This window comes from Ursus maritimus, unplaced genomic scaffold (assembly GCF_017311325.1).
Source record: "Ursus maritimus isolate PB19 unplaced genomic scaffold, ASM1731132v1 scaffold_23, whole genome shotgun sequence".
NCBI classification, from domain to species: Eukaryota; Metazoa; Chordata; class Mammalia; order Carnivora; family Ursidae; genus Ursus; species Ursus maritimus.
In genome coordinates this window covers 40,274,182-40,293,424 of record NW_024424786.1, presented here as the reverse complement: position 1 = coordinate 40,293,424, position 19,243 = coordinate 40,274,182, and the positions used below count along the sequence as shown (strand labels likewise).

At 58.2% G+C, this 19,243-nt stretch overlaps 2 protein-coding genes across 7 annotated transcripts in view; one reads left to right on the top strand and one right to left on the bottom strand.

Annotated features, from left to right (window-relative positions):
• Positions 1 to 3,589: 3,589 nt before the first annotated feature.
• Positions 3,590 to 11,378, top strand: SLC25A45 (solute carrier family 25 member 45). Of its 6 annotated transcripts, none has more exons than XM_040639394.1 (7): positions 3,593 to 4,657; positions 5,070 to 5,131; positions 6,134 to 6,177; positions 6,393 to 6,464; positions 6,751 to 6,936; positions 9,032 to 9,290; positions 9,436 to 11,378. In XM_040639394.1, exons 1-7 carry the CDS (start codon positions 4,410 to 4,412, stop codon positions 9,702 to 9,704), a joined length of 1,140 nt encoding a protein of 379 aa, XP_040495328.1. In that variant the 5' UTR covers positions 3,593 to 4,409; the 3' UTR covers positions 9,705 to 11,378. The 6 variants fall into 6 exon arrangements, with proteins under 6 accessions (XP_040495329.1, XP_040495328.1, XP_008707225.2 ...); XM_008709003.2 differs by having other exon boundaries at positions 3,594 to 4,642; XM_040639398.1 differs by having other exon boundaries at positions 4,569 to 4,657; positions 6,323 to 6,464.
• Positions 11,379 to 18,274: 6,896 nt separating this feature from the next.
• LOC121104795 (tigger transposable element-derived protein 3-like) overlaps positions 18,275 to 19,243 on the bottom strand; it is a 2,702-nt gene continuing 1,733 nt past the window's right edge. Inside the window, exon 2 of the mRNA XM_040639393.1 lies at positions 18,275 to 18,428. The gene's annotated coding sequence lies outside the window, so the exon portion shown is untranslated. The remainder of the gene's footprint in view (positions 18,429 to 19,243) is intronic.

Here is a 19,243-nt window from a genome sequence, read left to right as displayed (position 1 = left end):
CAGCCTCCCATGGGCCTGCTCACTGGCCTGTTAACAAGGTGTAGCGAAGGTTCAAGGAGATCGGGAATGGTGGCCGAGCTCGGCACTCACTCACTCGCGTGTGGATTGGGGCAGGTCCCCTCCCTTGCAGAAGGGAGATGCTACCCGGGACGTGTCAGGGATCCACACCGTTCTGGGTTCTGGGTAAAGGTGACTCAGGGAGCAGGCTGCACTCTAGCGCCCCTGGGCCATGAGGGGTGATGGACTCTTCCGCCGTGGTCAGAAGGCTGGGTCCCTGGCCAGACTCAGCCTGGACAAGACCCTTCTCCTGCCGGCCCCAGTTTCCTATCTATAAAATGTAGAGATTGAACTCCATGACCTCCAGCGACTCTCAAATTATATGCTAGAAACCCAGGCCAGGCACACTTGATTTTCCAAAGAGCAGTCACATGGGCCCTCTCTATCTTAGACACATAGTCTGGAGACCTTGAGCCATTCCCAGGTTGGAAAGAGACGTTGGGGCTGTGAAAAGAGACAGGTGTGAAATCACCTATCCCAGGGTCACGTCACCAACATGTCCAGGCAACGCCAGTGTGTGTACACCTGAGGTGTAGATCTCAGGGAGAAAAACAGGTCCGTGGGGCACCTTCCTGAGCCAGAAGAACCAGAAGTTTTTCTAGCCACAGCAATGGGCTGGGTGACCAGGGATGGGGGTGGGGGGCAAGAGGAGGAGTGGGCTCACCCTGCCCTCATTCTCCAGCATTGGAAGGCAGCCCCGCTCTAACTCAGTTCAAGTTTCCTCAGTATAGACAGCTCTTGACCTGCCTCCAGGATCGATGCTACCGCATACTTGAGCCCATTACACAGTCTTCCTTGCGTGAACTAAGGACTCAAGGAAGCTCAGATGTGAGCTGGAGAGAGGAGTGTGCAATGACAAACATCCCGTCCGGGGGCTCCTGGTGGCTCAGCCGGTTAAGCGTTGGCCTTTGGTTTAGGTCATTCATAATCCTGGAGTGTTGGGATTGAGCCCCACATCAGGTTCCCTGCTCAGAAGGGGGGGGGAGTCAGCTTCACCCTTTCCCTCTGCAGCTCCCCCCGCTTATGTGCGTTCTTTCTCTTTCAAAACAAACAAACAAACAAACAAACAAGCATCTCCTTCCAGGTTCTAATCTCTGAGACCTCAGACCAGAACACAACGGCTTGGTGGCCTCCCTTAACCAGCTGGATCAAAGTGGGAACACAGTTCAGTGTGGTTGAGTGCTTACTGGGTGCGGGGTCAGGGCTAGGGCAGTGGATGGAGACCCAGGTGAGACACTGCCCTGCCCTCAGGAAGCTAAGTTATGGTTTATTAGGGAGTGGAGGTAGAGGGGGAACAAGGAAGCCCAGGAGAAATGCATGTTTATTTTATTTTTTGAAGTAATTTCTTTTAAAGATTTTATTTATTTGAGAGACAGCATAAGGGGGAGGAGCAAAGGGGGAGGGAGAGAGAGAATCTCAAGCAGGCTTCATGCTGCGGGGCTCGATCCCAGGACCCTGAGATCATGACCTGAGCCAAAAGCAAGTGTCAGTTGCTTAACCGACTGCACCACCCAGGTGCCCTGAGAAATGCATGTTTAAAACTATATAAGATAACAGAGTTGCCTTTGGAGCTATGGAAAACCACAGCAGGAGGAGAAGCGTCCTCAATTCCTGAGCCCTGCAGCATGCCAGGCCCTTCCCTGTGTCTCTTCAGGTCATCCTCGGGGCCCCTGTGGGTAGAACGAAGAGTAACAGTGGCTGCCGTTTGTGGTGTCTGTACAATGTGCCAGGCTCTTTTCTAAGTGTTTTAATTCTTATACCACACCAGGAGGTGCGTAGTAGAGAAAACAGGATTGGCAAGGTCAAACAACAAAGCTGACGTCTGGCAGTGCGCACAGTGGTGGTAAGGAGCCTGGAACCCAGGTCCAGTGAAGGTGGGGGCACCGGAATGAAGGTGGGGGGCACCGGAAGAGATTCCTGAAGACGCTCCCAGTAGCGGGAAATGTGGGCGCATGGTGAAGACCCCAAGGAAGCCCTGGGCAGTCAGAGCCCAGTAGGTGAGGCTGGGAAGATGGGGTGGCACTGGGGGGGTTTGTGTGTGGTGGGTTTGGCGGGCGGTGAGGAGGTTTTGGAGATTGCGAGCTAGAGGGGGACGAGGTCAGAGCTCTGCCCTGCCAGGTGGAAGACTGGCCTAGTGGGACTTGCAGGAGAAGAGCCCAGCCAGGGCTGGGGCTGCCCTTTGGCAAGGCTCCAGGGAGGGGTCGTGGGTCTGCCTTGAACGGGCGTGGTGGGGTGGGACGAGAGAAGAGAGTGGGGCCCATTCTGATGTGAGGGCGACAGCTGTTGGGCCTTTAGAGCCAAGAGGCTCAGCGATCAGCTGGGCTGGTTTCCCGCTTTTGTAAGCAGGAAAGGACCTCAAGGGTCACAGAAGGGATCCCCCACCATTCCTTGGGAGAGAGTGAGCAGCAGAATGAGGACTGCAGCGCAGCCCTCGGCAAGAAGCCAGTGCTCAGGAAAGTCGCTGGGGCAGCCCAAGGAGCCCCGGGCGTCTCTGGGAGGAGGAGGAGGTCAGAGATGAGCCCTGCTTCCTAAAACCCGTCTCCCCGTGAGGAAGGAGCGGCGAGTGGGTTCTACTTCAGCCACAGTGGGGAAGCGGAAGTGTGAGTGGGATTGGTCCTTGGGGATCTGACGGGGAACGAAGAATTGCAGCAAGATCAGGAGGAGCTGGTAGGGGTATTGCTGGGACCTCACATTCTTTGGGGCGCTTTGGCGAAGGGGAGAGAGAAGTGGAGGCCCAGGGCTGGCTGCAGGGCTGCCCACTCACGCAGCTCCCTCACTTGTCCACTCATTCATTCTTGCAACGAATGTGTATTTAGTGCCTAGTCTCTGCTACGTGCTGTGCTGAGCCCTCGGGATAACACCAGGGAACGAACAGCCAGAGATCCCAGCGCAGACAGACAAGTTAAATACTGGTGCATCAGAAGGTCACGAGTGCCATGGAAGAAAGAAGAGGAGAAGGCAGGGAAGGAGCACCAGGAATGCTGGGCAGGTGATAAGCTTGAGTCCAGGCTGGGCCAGGGCAACAGGGAGAGGGAACAGCCAGTGCCCCGTTTGAAGAAGAAAAGGCGCTGCACCTTGAGGGCTCCTAGAGCCTAGGAAGGACTTCAGTTTTCACTCTGAGCAGGATGGGACCCTTGCAGGGTGTGGGGCAGAGCACGGACATGGTCTGACTTGAATTTCAACTGCATCACTTTGGCTACTAGGCGGAGAACAGACTGGAAGGGGGCAGGGGCGGAGGCAGGGAGGCCAGGCAGGAACCCAGGTGGAAGCCATGGTGGCTTTGGGCCAGGGCGATAGCCGTGGAGGAGGCGAGGAGGGGTGGGATTTGGAAGCTGCTTTGAAGGCAATGCTAACACCATTTCCGGGACGGTGGTGAGGTGTGAGACAGAGGGAGGGGGCAAGGGGGCTCCAAAGGTTGGCACCCACATTTGGAGCCTTCACACATTTCTAGGAACAGTGGCACTTGCGTCCTGGATCCCTGTGCCCTGGAAAGAGGACCCTGCCCTGGTCCCACTTCTTAGCATACCTAAGAATAGAATCTGACAGAATATCTTGTGGCCGTCGATGCAAACAGGTTACATCAGCACCCCGTACACTCTGTTAATGTCGGACACTCATCATCTGCAGCAACCTCAGCACTTGGCCGGCCTGTGTCCCCAGGTCCGCCCTGATGTCCCCCCCCCACCCCCTGCCATGCATCCCAGTCCATCCGCATCCTGCCTCCAAGTCCGGGGGACTGCCCCTGGGGTCCCACGCCCCCCTGCCTAGGAATCACTGAAGAGTAATGGAGATGTGACCCCAAACGTGAACACCACCCCCAGAAACCCCCTTGGATGACCTCCAGAGCCCCCCGAAGGACATGGGAGAAAAGAACCTTGGGAGCACGTGCCTTGCCACAGATCGGCGGACTGGCGCTGAGACAGGAACCCCAGTCTGGACAGCACCAAAGCCCCTGCTGGCTCTACTGCTGTCCTTTGCCCCCCCTCAGGCAGAGAGAGAGGACTAGAGCAGGAAAAGTAAAAGGACCAGGCGGGCATGAGAAACACGAGGCATGAGCCATCATCTGATTTGTAAAAAGATGCAACGAATTTTTAAAAGATGGAAAATATCACTTTCAAAAACAACAGCGAAGAGTGGGGGTGCATAACCGGACTCAGCTCGTAAGGAGCCCACGGGCAAGTGGAATCACGATTCACGCTCTAACACGCTCCAAGGATTGGCCGCAGAGAAGGTCGGCGGAAGGAAGCAGAGGGGGATGCAGGTCCCTGCCTTGTCAGTTTGGGCTGTTGCCCAAAGAGACATGGGCATTTGTAACCCCAGAGCTGAGACACCTGCCACCCTTGATACATGCAATGCCCCAGCTTGTCCCCTGGGAGGGAGGCCTGGACAAGACAAGGCCAAGCGAGGGAGGCTGTGACTCACGCCAGGGAGGTGGGGGAGCCGCACATCACCCTGGGAGAAGGCAGGGCTTCAGGCCGGGAAGTCACTCCTCTCGGGGTTGTTCCCACCCTGTCGGCTCTGGGGTTCCCCAGGGCCGCCGGGACCGCACTGGTGGCCATGCTCTGTCTCTGCCGGCCTGTCCCGGGTGGGCGGCAGCCTGGTGGGCGGCGATGTGGGGACGGAGGGGGTTTGGGCTAGCCAGGGCGGCCGGCAGGGCCTTGCCCTTGACTGGCTCGGTAAAGCCTTGCGGGCTGAGGCCGCCCTGGAGGAGGGGCCTGGCTGAGGCCCCGCCTGGTCCCGCGCAAGGCTGCAAGGCCACCGTTGGCCAGCAGGGGGCGGGCCACCTGGGCCATCGTCCCTGCCGGGAGATTTCACACTGGGCGCACACTTGCTCCACGGTCAGGGCCACCCGAGGTGGCTCCCTCCCCTCTCCTGGTGCCGCGGTCTGGGCACTAGGCCACTGCTCACCCTCCAGGCCGAGTTAAACATTAGTGGGAGGTTATCGGGCGGGCGAGGGAGAGGGAGATCGGGGTGGGGACGACAGACGCTCACCAGCGTCTCCTCTGTTGCAGCCACCGGTTCCGCCCCTGCCAGACGATGCCCGTGGAGGAGTTTGTGGCCGGCTGGATCTCTGGTGAGACGGTTTTCTTCCTCCTGTCACATCCCCCCTAGCGGTCGGTCACTGCCTGGGGACATAGCAGGAGCTGAGACCAAAGTCCTGGTGCCTCTGGAGGACCCAGAGCTAGCTATCCCCGAGCCTCCTGGCAGTGGCCTTAGGGGCACGGGGAGGAAGGTGCAGGTCCTGAAGCCAACGGGAGCCCTCTCCCAGACACCCCTGCAGACCTTCACTGCGAACCCCATCTCCAGGCCCACCCTGTGGGGCTCAGAAGGGAATTTCACCTTTGACCCCAGCAGCTGTCCTGCACTCCCCTCTGGGTCTCTGCCCTACCTGGCAATGGGCTGCATGCCCTGGCGCTGAAGGACTGTGTTGTGGACCCAGCCCAGCTTCTGGGTGACAGCTCCCTCAGAAGAAAGAGAGGGACCTTCCGAACCTGCCTCCTGAGGCTGTGACCTCGCCAAGGCTCCAGAGCCAGCATCTGCTCTAGAGGGCAAGATCGGGGCGTGGGGAGGTGGCCTGGGGGCTGGGCTGCCTTCCTCCGGGTGCAGGCAGGACTCCCCGTAGGGCCCCCAGCTCTGTACTGCTGGCTGAGGGGCTAGAGCACGGGGAGGGCAGGCCTGGTCTGGATCAAGGCCCCGTACTCAACAGCAGTCGTGAGTGGAAGGGAGGAAGGAGTCAGGCCGGCGGGGAGGCAGGAGCCCTGGAGAATCTCCCACGGCCCCACAGTCAGATAAGCAAGCGGGACAGTCAGTGTGGGACACTGTGAGAACGCCGCGTCTGCGGCTGGCTTCTCCCTTCTGCCTGGGAGTCCTCCTGCAGGCCAAGGCTATCTCTCATTGTCCCCTCGTCCCCACACCTTCCCAGCCCAGCGCTTGGTGTGGGGGAGGATGCAAAGGGGCCAGCTGGAGGAATTTCTTTGGAGTCTGGCAGGAAGGCGGGGCCCCATTTTCTTCTGCCCAGTTCTCCTCTCCTCAGCCAGGCGCAAGGGGCCTCATTCAGCATCTTCTTACCACACAGGAGCTCTGGGCTTGGTCCTGGGACACCCTTTTGACACTGTAAAGGTGAGTCGAGGGGAGGCACCCAAGGAATGAAGGATGTCACCTGGACCGGGTGTCAGGATGCCTATGACAGGATGCCTTGAGAGCAGGGCCTGGCTGATGGGGATCTTTCCTATCCATCCTGTCCTGCTGTCATCCTGCTGGGCAGAGGCAGGAACGGGGCTGGAGCCATCCCTGCCCATCCCTCCTGGGCTGCCTGCTCTGTCCTCCTCATCCAGGTGCGGCTACAGACCCAGACCACATACCGGGGCATCATCGATTGTATGGTTAAGACTTACCGCCATGAGTCGGTGGGTGTCTTGCTTCTTTGGGGCTTTGGCATGGGAGGCATCTGGGTGGTCAGTGGCAGCTTTCTTCTCCCTTGGAAGGGCTCTGGCCCTGGAAAATAGAAGACCAAAGTCAGGGGCTCCTGGGGGCTGGGTGGTAGCTCAGTGCCCCGAGGATGGAGCTCAGGCTGTCCTCAGCCTCCCGTCGGCAGGGCTCAGGAGTGGTTTCCGGCCAGAGGAGACCCTGCCGGAGCTGGGAAGGGCAAAGAGGAGGCCCCCTTTGCCCTAGGGTCACCATGTCTTTCTACAGCTTCTGGGCTTTTTCAAGGGAATGAGCTTCCCCATTGCGAGCATAGCTGTGGTCAACTCCGTCCTGTTTGGGGTCTACAGCAACACGCTGCTGGCACTCACAGCGACCTCCCACCAGGAGCGGTGGGCCCAGCCGCCCAGCTACACGCAAGTCTTCATAGCTGGCTGCACTGGAGGGTTCGTGCAGGTGAGGGCGAGGTGCGGGCCCATGTACACACAGGTGCTGTCAAGCACGCACACGCAGGTGCGAGCACGCCCACTCATACCTCCGGAGGGGGGTGCCAGCCTCAGTGCTGAGGGAAGACCTCTCTCCCAGGGGACCTTTTGCCCTGGAGAACTGATAGCCCTCCCAGAGCCCGGAGCCCAGCCCCTCCAGCCCTGCTGTGGTCCCGGCACCTCTCCAGGCCACGCCCTGCTCAGCGCCTCTGCGTGCAGCCTCACCAGGCCCCAGTCCATAGATCTCGCGGGGAGAGGCCAGGGTATTAATCATTAAATAGCTCCCATCATTTAGTTTTGGTCTTTGTTCCCAGCACTTAAGTATCCGGCTTTTGATTGGTGGGCTGGAGAAAAGAGGGGCCTCCAGGCACCAGGCGGAACCCCAGCTGATTGGGGGGCATGAGCATAGAGGCAGAGGGACCCTTGCTGGCTCCACCCCACACCCCAGCCAGGCGCCTAAGGTCACCCTCTATTTGGCACCTGCCCTGATGCCCCTAACACATTTTCTGGGGCAGAGAGCAAGGACAAATGTCAGAGTCAGGTGGCTCACTCCAGTGAATTAATGATTCATGAGACCCCAAAAGGTCCTGGCTTTTCTTCTGCCCCTTCTTGTGCAGAGCACACATGTTCACATTTTTCAAGCCCTGAGACCTGCACCCCACCAAAATAAGGAAGAGAAGTGAGACTCCATGCTAGTGGCTGACGCAGCCAGGCCCAGCTCCTGTCACCCTCCCCTCCAGCTCGCAGACAGATAGCAGAATTGGGGACTGTAGGGTCACGGATGGGGACCGGGTTCAAGGACCAACAGGAACCCAGTTTGCCATCAAGCCCACAGATTCGGCTTAACAGGTCTCAGAGCAGAAACTGGGTTTTAGTGTGGAGATGGGGAGGAAGAGGCAGGATGTGACTCTGGCTAGCCCAGGGCACGGGTGACAGACAACCTGTGACGTGCACACAAGTTGCTTTTGGTTCAGCAAAGGCTGACCCCTTCAAACACTGTGGCAGCGTGTGCCGTCCCCACTGCGCCCGCGGGCACGGGATGGGGAGCAGAGGGGCCCTGACCTGCCGCCGCCATCTACCCTACCTTTGGCTCAGCCATTTCCTCACCGTCGGGAGCCCCGGGCTCAGGGGCACGTCCCCTGGAGAAGCCCGGAGCTTGACACTGCCCGCAGGCTCTGAGGGATGACATCAGGAGCCCGGCACTGTCCTTCCTGCAGGGGAGGAAGCCGGCAAAGTCGGTCCATCACCCTGGGAACATCACTGCCAGAGCCAGCTTCCATGGCTGAGGAACTAAGCTCGTGTACTTCCCACGAAAGAAACAAAACCCACAGAAACCCCTCATGACACGCTAACCTCAGCCTGAACTCAATTCTCAGCTGAACTTGAACAGCTGACCCTCACATTAGCCCCTGGCCCCAGCTTCCCTCCGCACCCACCCAGAACCACCCTCAGTCCCAGTGCTGCCCCAAACGTTTGTCCCTTCTGCCCCTGCCAGGTGACAAGAGTCCTGGGGCCCACAGATCCCACCATCACCCACCTTCTGTTGGGACCCTAGTGGTTGGGGATTTGTGGGAGGCAGGAAAGGCTGGCCCAGCGCTTGACTCCCTCAGGGGTCCTCTGAGAGGCGTCCCGCAGGGAGTGGGGGGAGCGAGACTGTACGAAGTTGAGTCCCCAACAGGACTGAGGTGGCCTCCTTCACTCTGGGGAGGGGTCAGACCTGTCTCACCGGTGCAGACTGAATCCTTTCCTCAGACCCCCCCACTGCAGGTGCGCGCTCACCCCTGGCTTTTGGGAGGCTAGAAACCTACCCCACCCTTGGAGAAACAGTCCACGATTGTTTCTGAGCACGGCCAGGCCAGTGGCCCCAAGGAGACGGGCCGTGCCGCGGGCTGTCAGGCTGGCGCTGAGGGCAGCCGTCTGGCCTGTGCCCAGCCCTGCGGGCAGCGGGAGCAGCAAGGCCCCGCGGGAAGAGGGGGCCCTCTCTGCCCACCACCTTCCTCTAGTTAGGATGGGCCACCGCTCTCACCCGGAGCCCAGCCCGGCTCTCCGTGCTTCCTTCCCTACAGGTCTACTGCTTGGCCCCTTTTGACCTCATCAAAGTCCGGCTACAGAACCAGACAGAGCCGAGGGCGCGGCCGGGCAGCCCCCCGCCCCGGTACCGCGGGCCTGTGCACTGTGCGGCGTCCATCTGCCAGGAGGAGGGGCCCCGGGGGCTCTTCCGGGGAGCCTGGGCCCTGACGCTGAGGGACACCCCCACGCTGGGCATCTATTTTGTCACCTATGAGTGGCTCTGCCGCCAGTCCACGCCCGACGGCCAGAACCCAAGTAAGTGGAGTGGCGTGAGCAGGTGGGGGACAGAAACGTGGGGGAGGGGAGCTGGCCCTTGCCACGGAGGATGGGGAGGGACCCTAGGAATGGGGGGGCGCTTTGCTCCTCGGTCTGACACCTGCCTGGGCTTCCTGTGCCCCAGGCTCAGCCACAGTGCTGGTGGCCGGGGGCTTCGCAGGCATCACCTCCTGGGCCGTGGCCACCCCCTTGGACGTGATCAAGTCCCGGATGCAGATGGCGGGGCCGAAGCACAGGGTGTACCGGGGGGTCCTGGACTGCATGGCCCGCAGCGCCCAGCAGGAGGGACTGGGGGTCTTCTTCCGGGGGCTTACGATCAACAGCGCCCGCGCCTTTCCCGTCAACGCTGTCACCTTCCTGAGCTACGAGTACCTGCTGCGCTGGTGGGGGTGAGCGTGGCTGGGGGGCGCCCACAGCTCCCCTGCCGACCCCCGCCCGACTGCCCAGAAGCAGGCCAAGGCGAAAGCACCAGCCTGCCCTTCCGAGTCGAGAGGCTGGGCCCTTCCTTATGGGCAGGCAGCCGTGGGGAGCAGGACGCCCGGGGTCCTGGACTCGGGAACACAGGGCTGGCTTCAACCTCCCAGCAGCACGTGCCGTGGCTCCCGTGCTCCCTGAGTCTGTGAAGCACACGCACTAGCCCCTGGTGCTGCTGACCTCTCTGAGGGGTGAGCTCGCAGGGCTGCTCTCCTGGGCGCTAACCACCCCCTGGATTCCAGCAACGTGACCTCACCTGCCCCCCACGTCCCCTCCTGTCACACTGCGCCCCCGCACACCCCCACTGGAGAGCAGCCTTCTATCTCCTGCTGGTCCAGAAGCCTTCAGTGGCTCCCTTGGCCTGTGGGAAGAAGCCCCGCCGCCCCCACCGCCTGGGCGCTCTCCTCCCTGGGGGCTTGGGCAGCCCAGCCCTGCACGCGGGGGGGCGGCGAGGGGCCTAGGCTGTCCTTGATTCCCTGCTGGCCAGCCTCGGGCAGCGGCCCCAGGGTGACTCCATCACTCCTTGGCTAAGCCGGCTCCTGGGCCCAGGCTGAGCACTGTCTCCTGGAGTCCTTCCTGGCAGACAAGGGAGCCCCCTTTGTCCCCCCACTGGCTGTGGGGTTTTCATACCACCCAACCCCCCCTTACTCCCCCACCCACCCCGCCCCCTGATCCCCCCCACATCCCGCACTTGCCTTGATCACAGCCCCCCCTGAGTTTTGCCTCAGTTGTTGATTCGCTTCTTGACCTAACCCGGTGACACAGGGAGCTCCTTGAGGTCAGGGGTCAGACTTCTGATGGGTTACCCACTCCAGCCACCATGACTGCTTCCTTGGTCCTGTCCCCCCCATCTTTCCACGGAAAGGTTTTTGCCTGCCAGGCCCCTCTCGGAGTGGTGCCAGAAGTCGGGGGGCCACTGCCCCCGGGGGTGTCTCGCGGCCCGCCCTCACTGATGCCGCTTGTTTTCTTTACCCATCTCATTGCTGAGTGCCAATTACAAGCTGGCTACGGTTTACTTAATCGGCGATAAAGCGGAGCAGAGTTTGTACCCACTAATGTCCCGATCTGCTCTGAGATGACCCTGGGCCCACTCATGGTGACCCGAACGCCTGGAATTCTTGCCATTTACTGGGGCTCCGTCTAAAAACCATCACAATAGGGGTGCCTGGCCGGCTCTGACTCGTGATCTCGAGGTTGTAAGTTCGAGCCCCATGTTGGGGGCAGAGATTACTTAAAAAAATAAAATCTTAAAAAAAAAAAACCACCCATCGCCGTAGTATTACAGTTTACAACGTTATAGCTATTATCGCAGTCTCGGCTCAGAGACAGTGTGTTACTTGTCCGAGGTCACACAGCCAGTATGCCACATGGCTCGCCTGGACACATCTGAGCCCTGTCACTCTGCTGCTCTGCCCTCCCTGGGGTCTGAGACCGTCTTCCACCAAAGTTCAAACTTACCCAGGCTAGGCCTGCCGGCATCAGCCCCCGTGTACCGGCCGGAGCTCTTCTTCACTGGATCGTGGGCTGCCGATGGCGGTTGGCCCCCCGAATGGTACCCCCCTTCTTCCAGTGTCACAGTGTGGCCGCAGGGCCCATGGCCTGGGACCCAGGCTCTGCTTCCTAACCTCCCTGAGAGCTCAGCGCGCCCCCGTGCTCGGACTTTGGCCCGCCCACTCTTGGCCAGAAGTGTCGACCCCTGAAGGCCCTGCCGGGGAAGCAGGAGGCACCCCGTGGGCCAGGAGCCTGTGTGCGGGGAGCACAGCCCATCTGACCCCCCAGGCCGCTCTGGCACGATGTTGCTGCGATAGATTGGCTCGCGCTTACTGACGCAACAGGCAGGGGCCTGCGGGTTTCCAGGTCAGGGCTGATTCCTCCGTGGTCCGTGGAGCGGGGGTGTCTGGTTAGAAATGCAGAACCCCGGGCCCCACCGGGGACGGACCCAATGAGAAGCTCTGAGACTGGGGCCTAGGAAGCCGTGCAAAGCTCTCGGGTACCTTTTACACACGTTCAAGTTTAAGAAATGGTGTTCAGGTGCTCCTCCCGGCCGAAATGCGTTGCCCTTTCGAGCTGAGGGGGTCGTGAATCCAGGAGAGGTGACTGGAACTCCCAGCTCCGGTGGCCTCCCCTCCTGTCCAGACTCAGGAAGCCCGTGTTCCTGGGATGGAAAAACAGAGTCTGTGTCAGCCAGTCACTGCCCTTTCTGTGCCTCAGTTTCCTCTGATGTCTGGTCAGTTTGTGAGCCCCAGTGGCTGTCCAGCCCCCTGCGGTGCCAGGCATTTGAGGTGGGTAGGCAGTGATGGTCTGATAGTTGTTGGGGGCACGGGGGGCGGGGGGCAGTGGGTGCCTGTGGAAGAGGAGGTGGTGTTTATAAATGGGCGAGAAGGGAGCAGGGGGTCAGGGTGGTCCTCTGTAGTTCGCCATGAGTCACATTACCAGTCAGCAAGAGAATACAATTTAAAAATCCTTTTTTGATTTGGTTTTAGTTAAATCCTCTTTTGGGGTAGTAATTACACCCATAAGCCTGCCTCAGTACTGTCCATTTTCCCCATCTGGTTCTTCCCAGAAGTGTCTCTGGGGGCTGGAACTCCTCTCCTCTAGTTCCTCACTTAGAGCCAGAGAGAAGGCAGGCCTCCCATGGGGCTGCTCAGTTCCGGGCCGGCTCCTTCCGCTGCCGTGACAGGGCTGCTGGCTGGGCTGCCCGAACACAGTTGGAGTGAGGTTAGGGTTAAGTGTGACAGGGTTAGTGAGGCAACAGCTCACTCCTCTTTCAGAGCCCAGGGAAGGGATGCAACGGGAGGAAAGGAGGTTGGAAAGACAAATATCAGGCAGGAAGTGGCCAAGGATTTTTTTCTTTTTCTTTTTTTTAACTAGGCTCCACACCCAGCATGGAGCCCAACATGGGGCGTGAACTCACCACTCTAAGATCAAGACCTGAGTTGAGGGGCACCTGGGGGGCTCAGTCGGTTAAGCGTCTGCCTTTGGCTCAAGTCATGATCCCAGGGTCCTGGGATGGAGCCCCTCATCGAGCTCCCTGCTCAGCGGGAAGCCTGCTTCTCCCTCTGCCATTCCCACTGCTTGTGCTCTCTCGTTGCTCTCTCTCTTTCTCAAAGAAAAAAACCAAAACCAAAAACCAAAAACCTCAGCTGAGATGCTGAGATCAAGTCAGACACTTAACGGACTGAGCCCCCCAGGCAACCTGTGGCCAAGGATATTTTTAAAAGCCACGTGTTTTTACATCAGCAGGGTCTCGTAGTACTCATGTTAAATTCCTCAAGGAACTAACACGTTGTTAGAGGCCATGGTTCTTTCTGAGAGCTCACTGAGATCGAAGGAGTCCCTAAGAACCGAATAGCAAATGCAGCTGCTTTGAGGTCGGCAGTGGGGCCGGTGTCTGAGCCTTGCACGTAAGGAGCCTGTGACCTGGGCAAACGTACAGAGCATCTCGCCGGTGTTCGTGCTGTCAAACGTGACACTTATTTTTATAGCAGTGATCACAGTAGGAGAAATTACAGGAGGCTAACTGATGAGGACTCCCTGCACGCAGGGACAGGGAGGTATGACACGCCAGGGGACGATTCTGGCTTAAATACTTCTTCCAGACTCACTAAGAGCTGAGCCACGGGGAGGCACTTTGCAAATGTGACTTCGTTGGTGTTTCTAGCCTCACTGACCACTGTCCTGAGCCCCAGGCCCACACTGCTGGCTGTCTCTGGTCACGGATCCTCGAGCGTCCCAAAGTGCCTCACGTTCCCCCTCAGCCTTCTCCTGCTACAGTGCTCTGTGGCCCAGGAATGTCCTCAGGCCTAAAGTCTCAGAGAAGCTCCCCTCCCACATCAAAGGAGTCCCCAGGTCCTGCTAGCCCTGCTTCTAAGGTGTTCTAGGACTCACTCCCTCTTTCTCAGTCATGAAACCACAGCCCTGATCCTGTCCTGAATCTGGACAAATAACTCAACTTTTTCCCACTCTCCTTGTCCCCCTCGATGGCTTTCCATTACTCTGAGGAATCAAGGCAAGCTCTTCCTACAATCTTCAAGGCCCTCAGACATTCACCTTCTTTTGGTTCTTTAAACAACCACATGCCCTCTCACCACAGGACATTTGCATCTACAGTTCTCACGGCCTGTGCACCTCCCACTCATCCTTCTGCTGTCATCACCACTTCCTTAGGGAAACTCTCCTCAGCCTCTCTGTCTAGGTCAAGTTCCTTTGGCTTATGCCAGTGGTTTGGAATCACCTGGGGGGCTTGTTCAAATGCAGATTCCTGGGTCCCATGCTGGGGCAACTGAATCAGTAGGTTTGAGGAGACTCCAAGAAGCTGTGCTTTCCGAGGTTCCTCCTGATGCTGCCGGTCTGGGCCACCGTTTGAGAAGCACTAGCTTGTGCTCTCACGTAATCCCCACTTCATCTGGAATCACTCGCTTTGTGTGTGTGATTCCTTTCTGATAATTGTCTTTCCTCCAAGCTATGAGCTCCGTGAAGCAGAGACCTTGTCTGTTTTTGTCCATCATCAAAATCCTAGCGGGCTCACAGAGCTGCTCAGTAAAGAGCTTTGAACAAATAAATGAATGAGTAAATGAAAGAAAGAGTCCCCTCTGGCAGGCTGGCGCTCTAGACTTTACCTAGAGCCCTCCTACTACAAGGGAGCTAGATTCCAGATCCGTTATTACAAACGCGATCTTAAAGCCATTGCTAACTTTTCAAGAAGTAAGGGAACTTCCCAGGCGCCCCTTCAAAACAAGGAAGTAAGTGTAAATCGGGGGGTTGGAACTGGAGCTGCCCGTGGGGCTCACACTAAAGCTGAGACCTCGGAGGTTAAAGAACCTCTCGGAGCTGAAGACTAGGCTTTGAGTCCACGACACTCACAGGGGAGCCAACCCCAAGATTCATAAATTAAACCAAGATTCTGGAAAGGGATACACCTTTAGTGAAACAGTAAACCAGAAAACCTCCACCTACCAAAAAGGGAATTTACAAAGAAACCTACCTCTCCCTTGTGGCGGACAGAAATTAAGAATAAGAGTCTCCTCTGTGAACCAGGAACCACTTGCCTACCCACGGTACTTCAGGTCTGGAACATCTTTCCGGGAGAAATTAATTTATCATGATAGTTGCGCCCTCTCGTGCCTAGTAGGGGTAATTACACATTTTTTTCAGAAGGAGATATCCCTAAATCGGATCTTCGGGTTTTCCAGAGATGAAAAATAAAAAATAAACTAATAAAATATTTTTAAAAATTATTCCCACAACCAGAAACTAAGAGACACACAAAGAAAAAGCCACCATGAGTTAAAGCATCAGTAGAAACAGAAAGCAACAGATTTAGCCCCCCTCCCCAAAGGGTCTATATAGGTCACTTCCTATTTCTCCTGCTGGCTCAAGCCCCTTAGGAACAGGGACTGTGTCTCATTCATCTCTGCTGCCCTGGAGCTCTGAATGCCCCCTGAACAGAGAGGGTGTTCATCACAGGCTTGTAGATGAACGGAAACAACGTCCGTGCTCTTCCTGCCCTCACCGCGCACGTGGTGATGCCCGCACGGCGGGAAGGGACGCCCGGCCTCGGTGAGAGCTCCAAAGCTCCGCTCTGCTGGGCACCGCAGGCGTCCTCTTCCTTCCTCTCCTTCCTCTCCTTCCTCGGTGCCTCGCGCCCCGTCCATCAGGTCGCACCGAATGCGACAGCTTCCTCACTTACTCGGTTTTCCTGTTTCCACTTGTGCTCCCCGCTTCCCCATATGATCGTCACACAGTGATTAGAATTCGATTTTTCTAAAATATAACACATACTGTGTTCCTCCGTTGTCCAAATCAGGCGCCCACCAAAACCCCCTCCGAACTGCCTGTCTCACTTGACATGATAGTGAACGCTGTGGCCCAGAGGCCTCTTGCCTTCCTCTCCACCCTCCTCCTCTGCTTGTTCCCCCCGCCCCCGCCCCTGCCCCTCACTCTCCGCCACAGGACAGGTGCTCCCGGCCTGAGATGTTTGTACCTGCTGTTCCCTGGGCAGACAGCGCTTCCTTGGGAGCCGTAGGTGCCTCCTTACCATGCGCGACTCAGCCCGAAGGCCTTCTCCCTAACTCCCCTCTCCCAGCCCCTCTTGGCGACATCATTATGTTATTCTCGTCATGGCACGGATTGCCATCTAAAACGACCCGTGTTCGTTGGTTTACTGGTCTCTTCTTTCTCTCCCTCTACCAGAAAGTAAGGGCTTGGAGCGGAGGGACCATCTCTGTCTTGTTCTGGATCGGCCGCAGGGTCCTGGGACAGGGCCCGACCCGCAGGCGAAAAGGTCAGTAACTACTGCTTGAATGAGCCAACAAAGTCGCCTGCAAACAGGCCAAGCACGATTCAGGACAGCAGCGCACGGAAGGAAGGGGCTCCTTGTGGCTGTAGAAGCAAAGCTCCGGGAGGAAGCCGGTGCTGTGGCCGGCGCTGCTCTCAGGGGAACGCAACACCCAGAACAGAGGGCTGATGGGGCCCCTCCTTGTTGCCTTGTTCAGGTCTTTAGAGACCGTACAATTTTGGTTTTAACGTGTTTTTTTTTTTTTAAGATTTATTTTTATTTTTATTTATTCAACAGAGATAGAGACAGCCAGCGAGAGAGGGAACACAGCAGGGGGAGTGGGAGAGGAAGAAGCAGGCTCATAGCGGAGGAGCCTGACGTGGGGCTCGATCCCATAACGCCGGGATCACGCCCTGAGCCGAAGGCAGACGCTTAACCGCTGTGCCACCCAGGCGCCCCTGGTTTTAACGTTTAACAAGATAGGTCAGAACTGGGATGATTTCAGAAAAGGGGAGATTTAAGACAGAAAACTAGAATCTGTGAGGAAAGCCTACAGGATTTGGGACTTGGAAGACCAGCAGGCAGCCTCGGCACTGTTGAAAAGTGACTTGTCGGGGGCGCCTGGGGGCTCAGGCGGTGAAGCCTCCAACTCTTGATTTGGGCTCAGGTCATGATCTCAGGGTCGTGGGATCGAGCAGCAGGGAGTCTGCTTAAGACTCTTTCTCCCTCAGCCCCTCTCCCCGCTTGCGCGCTCCCTGGCTCTCTCTCTCTCTCTAAAATAAATAAATAAACCTTTCTTTAAAAAAAAAAAAAGTGAATTGTCAGTCGTTGAGCTGCCAGGTGTCCAGGAGGTCAGTTAGGACAATGAGACAAACTGAAGGTAATGTTTGAACAGCATCAGAGGCAAAAGAACAAAAGGGGCACCATTCCCCAGTGTTCCGACTTCCCCAACGAGACAGCGCTGGGTAAGATTCAGATGACACGCAGTGCAGATGAGGGACCTGTCAGGAACCCCGAATAACAGGCTCCCGTCTCTTTGTGGACCACAGAAGGCAGAGAGAGAGAAGGGCTAGGGGTGAAAGGTACTTCTCAAAGTGGAGAAAGGGCCGCAGCCAGTGCCCCCGGTGAGGAGACGCCTGGGCCAGACGTGCAGGTGCGCCTGAGCGGGCCTGCCCTGGGCGCTGAGTCCTGGACCGCAGTGGCCCCCAGAAAGCTGCACTTCACTGGCTTGTGTTAGGCCACAGGAGGATTTTGGCCTGAGCTGGGCTCCTCACCAGCCCGGGTCTGTGTGTGCCCATGGCCCATGGCCTTTCCAGGTAAATCCATCCTCTTCAAGTCCTACTCCCCGATGTGGCTCAGGCTGCCCATCTCTCACCTGGACCACTCGGACTCTCTCTGCTGGTAGCTCTCACATCTTTGACCCACCCGCCACGTCTCAGTTATTCTAGAACCCTCACGAATGGCCTGTCGTCCTCATCCTGACCGAGACCCTTTGGGGTGCCCCACCACCACGTTTGCTGAGCTAAACAGCCCTCTCGCTCCCCAGGCCTCCCCATGCGCTCTGGAGGGACCGCCTGCCTCCCCCCACCACACTGGGCTCCTTCCCTCCCAGTCGGCCTCCGCGCCTGCCACCCCTTGGCCTGGACTGTCCTTCCTGCTCTTCTACCTGTCCTTCAGGATGCAGCTCAAAGCGCACCCCCTCCAGGAGTCTCCCCAGGCTCTGCGGGGCCACAGCACTTTGCACGCGCCTGGGTGACAGCCTTTAATCACGCTGCGCTGTCACTGTCTGCAAGGTCCTGCCGGTGGGAACGCCATTTTTGCAACCTCACCACGCAGGAGGCTTGCTGAAGAGATGCTGTGAAATGATCAGATGAACAAATGACTATTCCAAGTTCTGGCTCCTTTCGGTTTCCCTAAACTGTCCCTAAACTGTCCCCTCCTTCCTAACACCACTGCCCAGCTGCGATCTGAGAGCGGAGGCCTAGAGCCGCAGAATGTCCCAGGGGATCTGACTGTCAGCAGGTAAGGAGTCCCCATTCCCTGGGAGCCCTTCCTGCTGGGATTCTGGAAGAGGGGGGTTCCTGCTGGTCATCTGCCTGCACAGCAGACAGCCCGGACAGCTGCGCTGCAGCAAGCCCCGGCCGCCAATGTAAAAACTGTGAGTTGAAAGTTCTCGCCCTCCTCCCAGGAAATTAACACCCTGACCTCTTTCCTGATTAAAAACTTTATTTCCAGAAGCAGAACTGTTTCAAACACAGAGTTCAAGGGATCGGCCTGTCTGTAAAGCCCCAATTCCACCTTCCCAAGTCCCAGCCTCCCTAAGAGGTTCAGAAACTACGTGCTAGCTTCACCCCCTTGCGCCCCACCTTTGGACTCCTCTTCCCCAGGCTTGGACGACTTTCTCTCAGAGCTTCGACTGGGTCTCCCAGCTTGTCTCCCTTCGCCACCTTTCACGAGAGCTCCATTTCCACGGGAAAGAGACCAGCCTCCAGTCTGCCTTCCTAGAGAGGGCGTTTCCATGGGAAACAGGAGGAGCGGCTCCGGGATCACAGGCAGCAGAGCCGCTCCACTTCCTCCTCACAGGCGTAGAATTTTTCAAAGAGCTCAGGGGAGGTGCTGTTGCACTCAAGCCACCTCCTCAGCGTGCCCAGAGCCCGGAGGGCGTCGGCTTTGGTGGGCAGGGGCTGGAAGCCCTCCTCTCCGCCCCCCTCCTCGTCCTCGGCGCCTGTCTCTTCTTTGCACGCGCCAGACGTGGGCTCCTCACCCTCCAGGTCCACGAAGCGGGCAAACTCCTGGAGGCTCAGCCCGCTGGGGACTGGAGGCATCTCGGAGGCTTCATCCGGGGACAGGGGCAGCTTGCAGGGAGCCAACCCTTCCCGAATGAAGCTGCTGACAATGAGCTGGGGGGGCACCTTGGCCCAGGCGGCCGCCGCCAGGTGCAGGGCATCCAGCACCGTGATGCCAGCCCCCGCCTCCGCCAGCGAGGCGCCCGCCCTCCTGCTCTGGACGGCAGCCAGCTTGCCCAGCAGCCGGTGCCGGTAATGGGTCTTAAAGGCCCGGACCACGGAGCTGGGCAGGCCCGGTGTGCTGCCAGCGGCAGCGGTGGCCATAGGCAGTAGCCTCACGTGTCAGAGTCCGGGCAGTCTCGCCAGCGCCTCCAGCACCCGGGCAGCCAGGAGCA

What these genes read in the sequence shown, in the direction of transcription:
- SLC25A45 (XM_040639394.1), top strand. Translation starts at nt 4,410, where the DNA reads ATGCCCCAGCTTGTCCCCTGGGAGGGAGGCCTGGACAAGACAAGGCCA. An exon ending in TGTGGCCGGCTGGATCTCTG is followed by an intron (nt 5,132 to 6,133) that starts GTGAGACGGTTT and finishes CTTACCACACAG; the next exon opens with GAGCTCTGGGCTTGGTCCTG. An exon ending in GCACTGGAGGGTTCGTGCAG is followed by an intron (nt 6,937 to 9,031) that starts GTGAGGGCGAGG and finishes CCTTCCCTACAG; the next exon opens with GTCTACTGCTTGGCCCCTTT.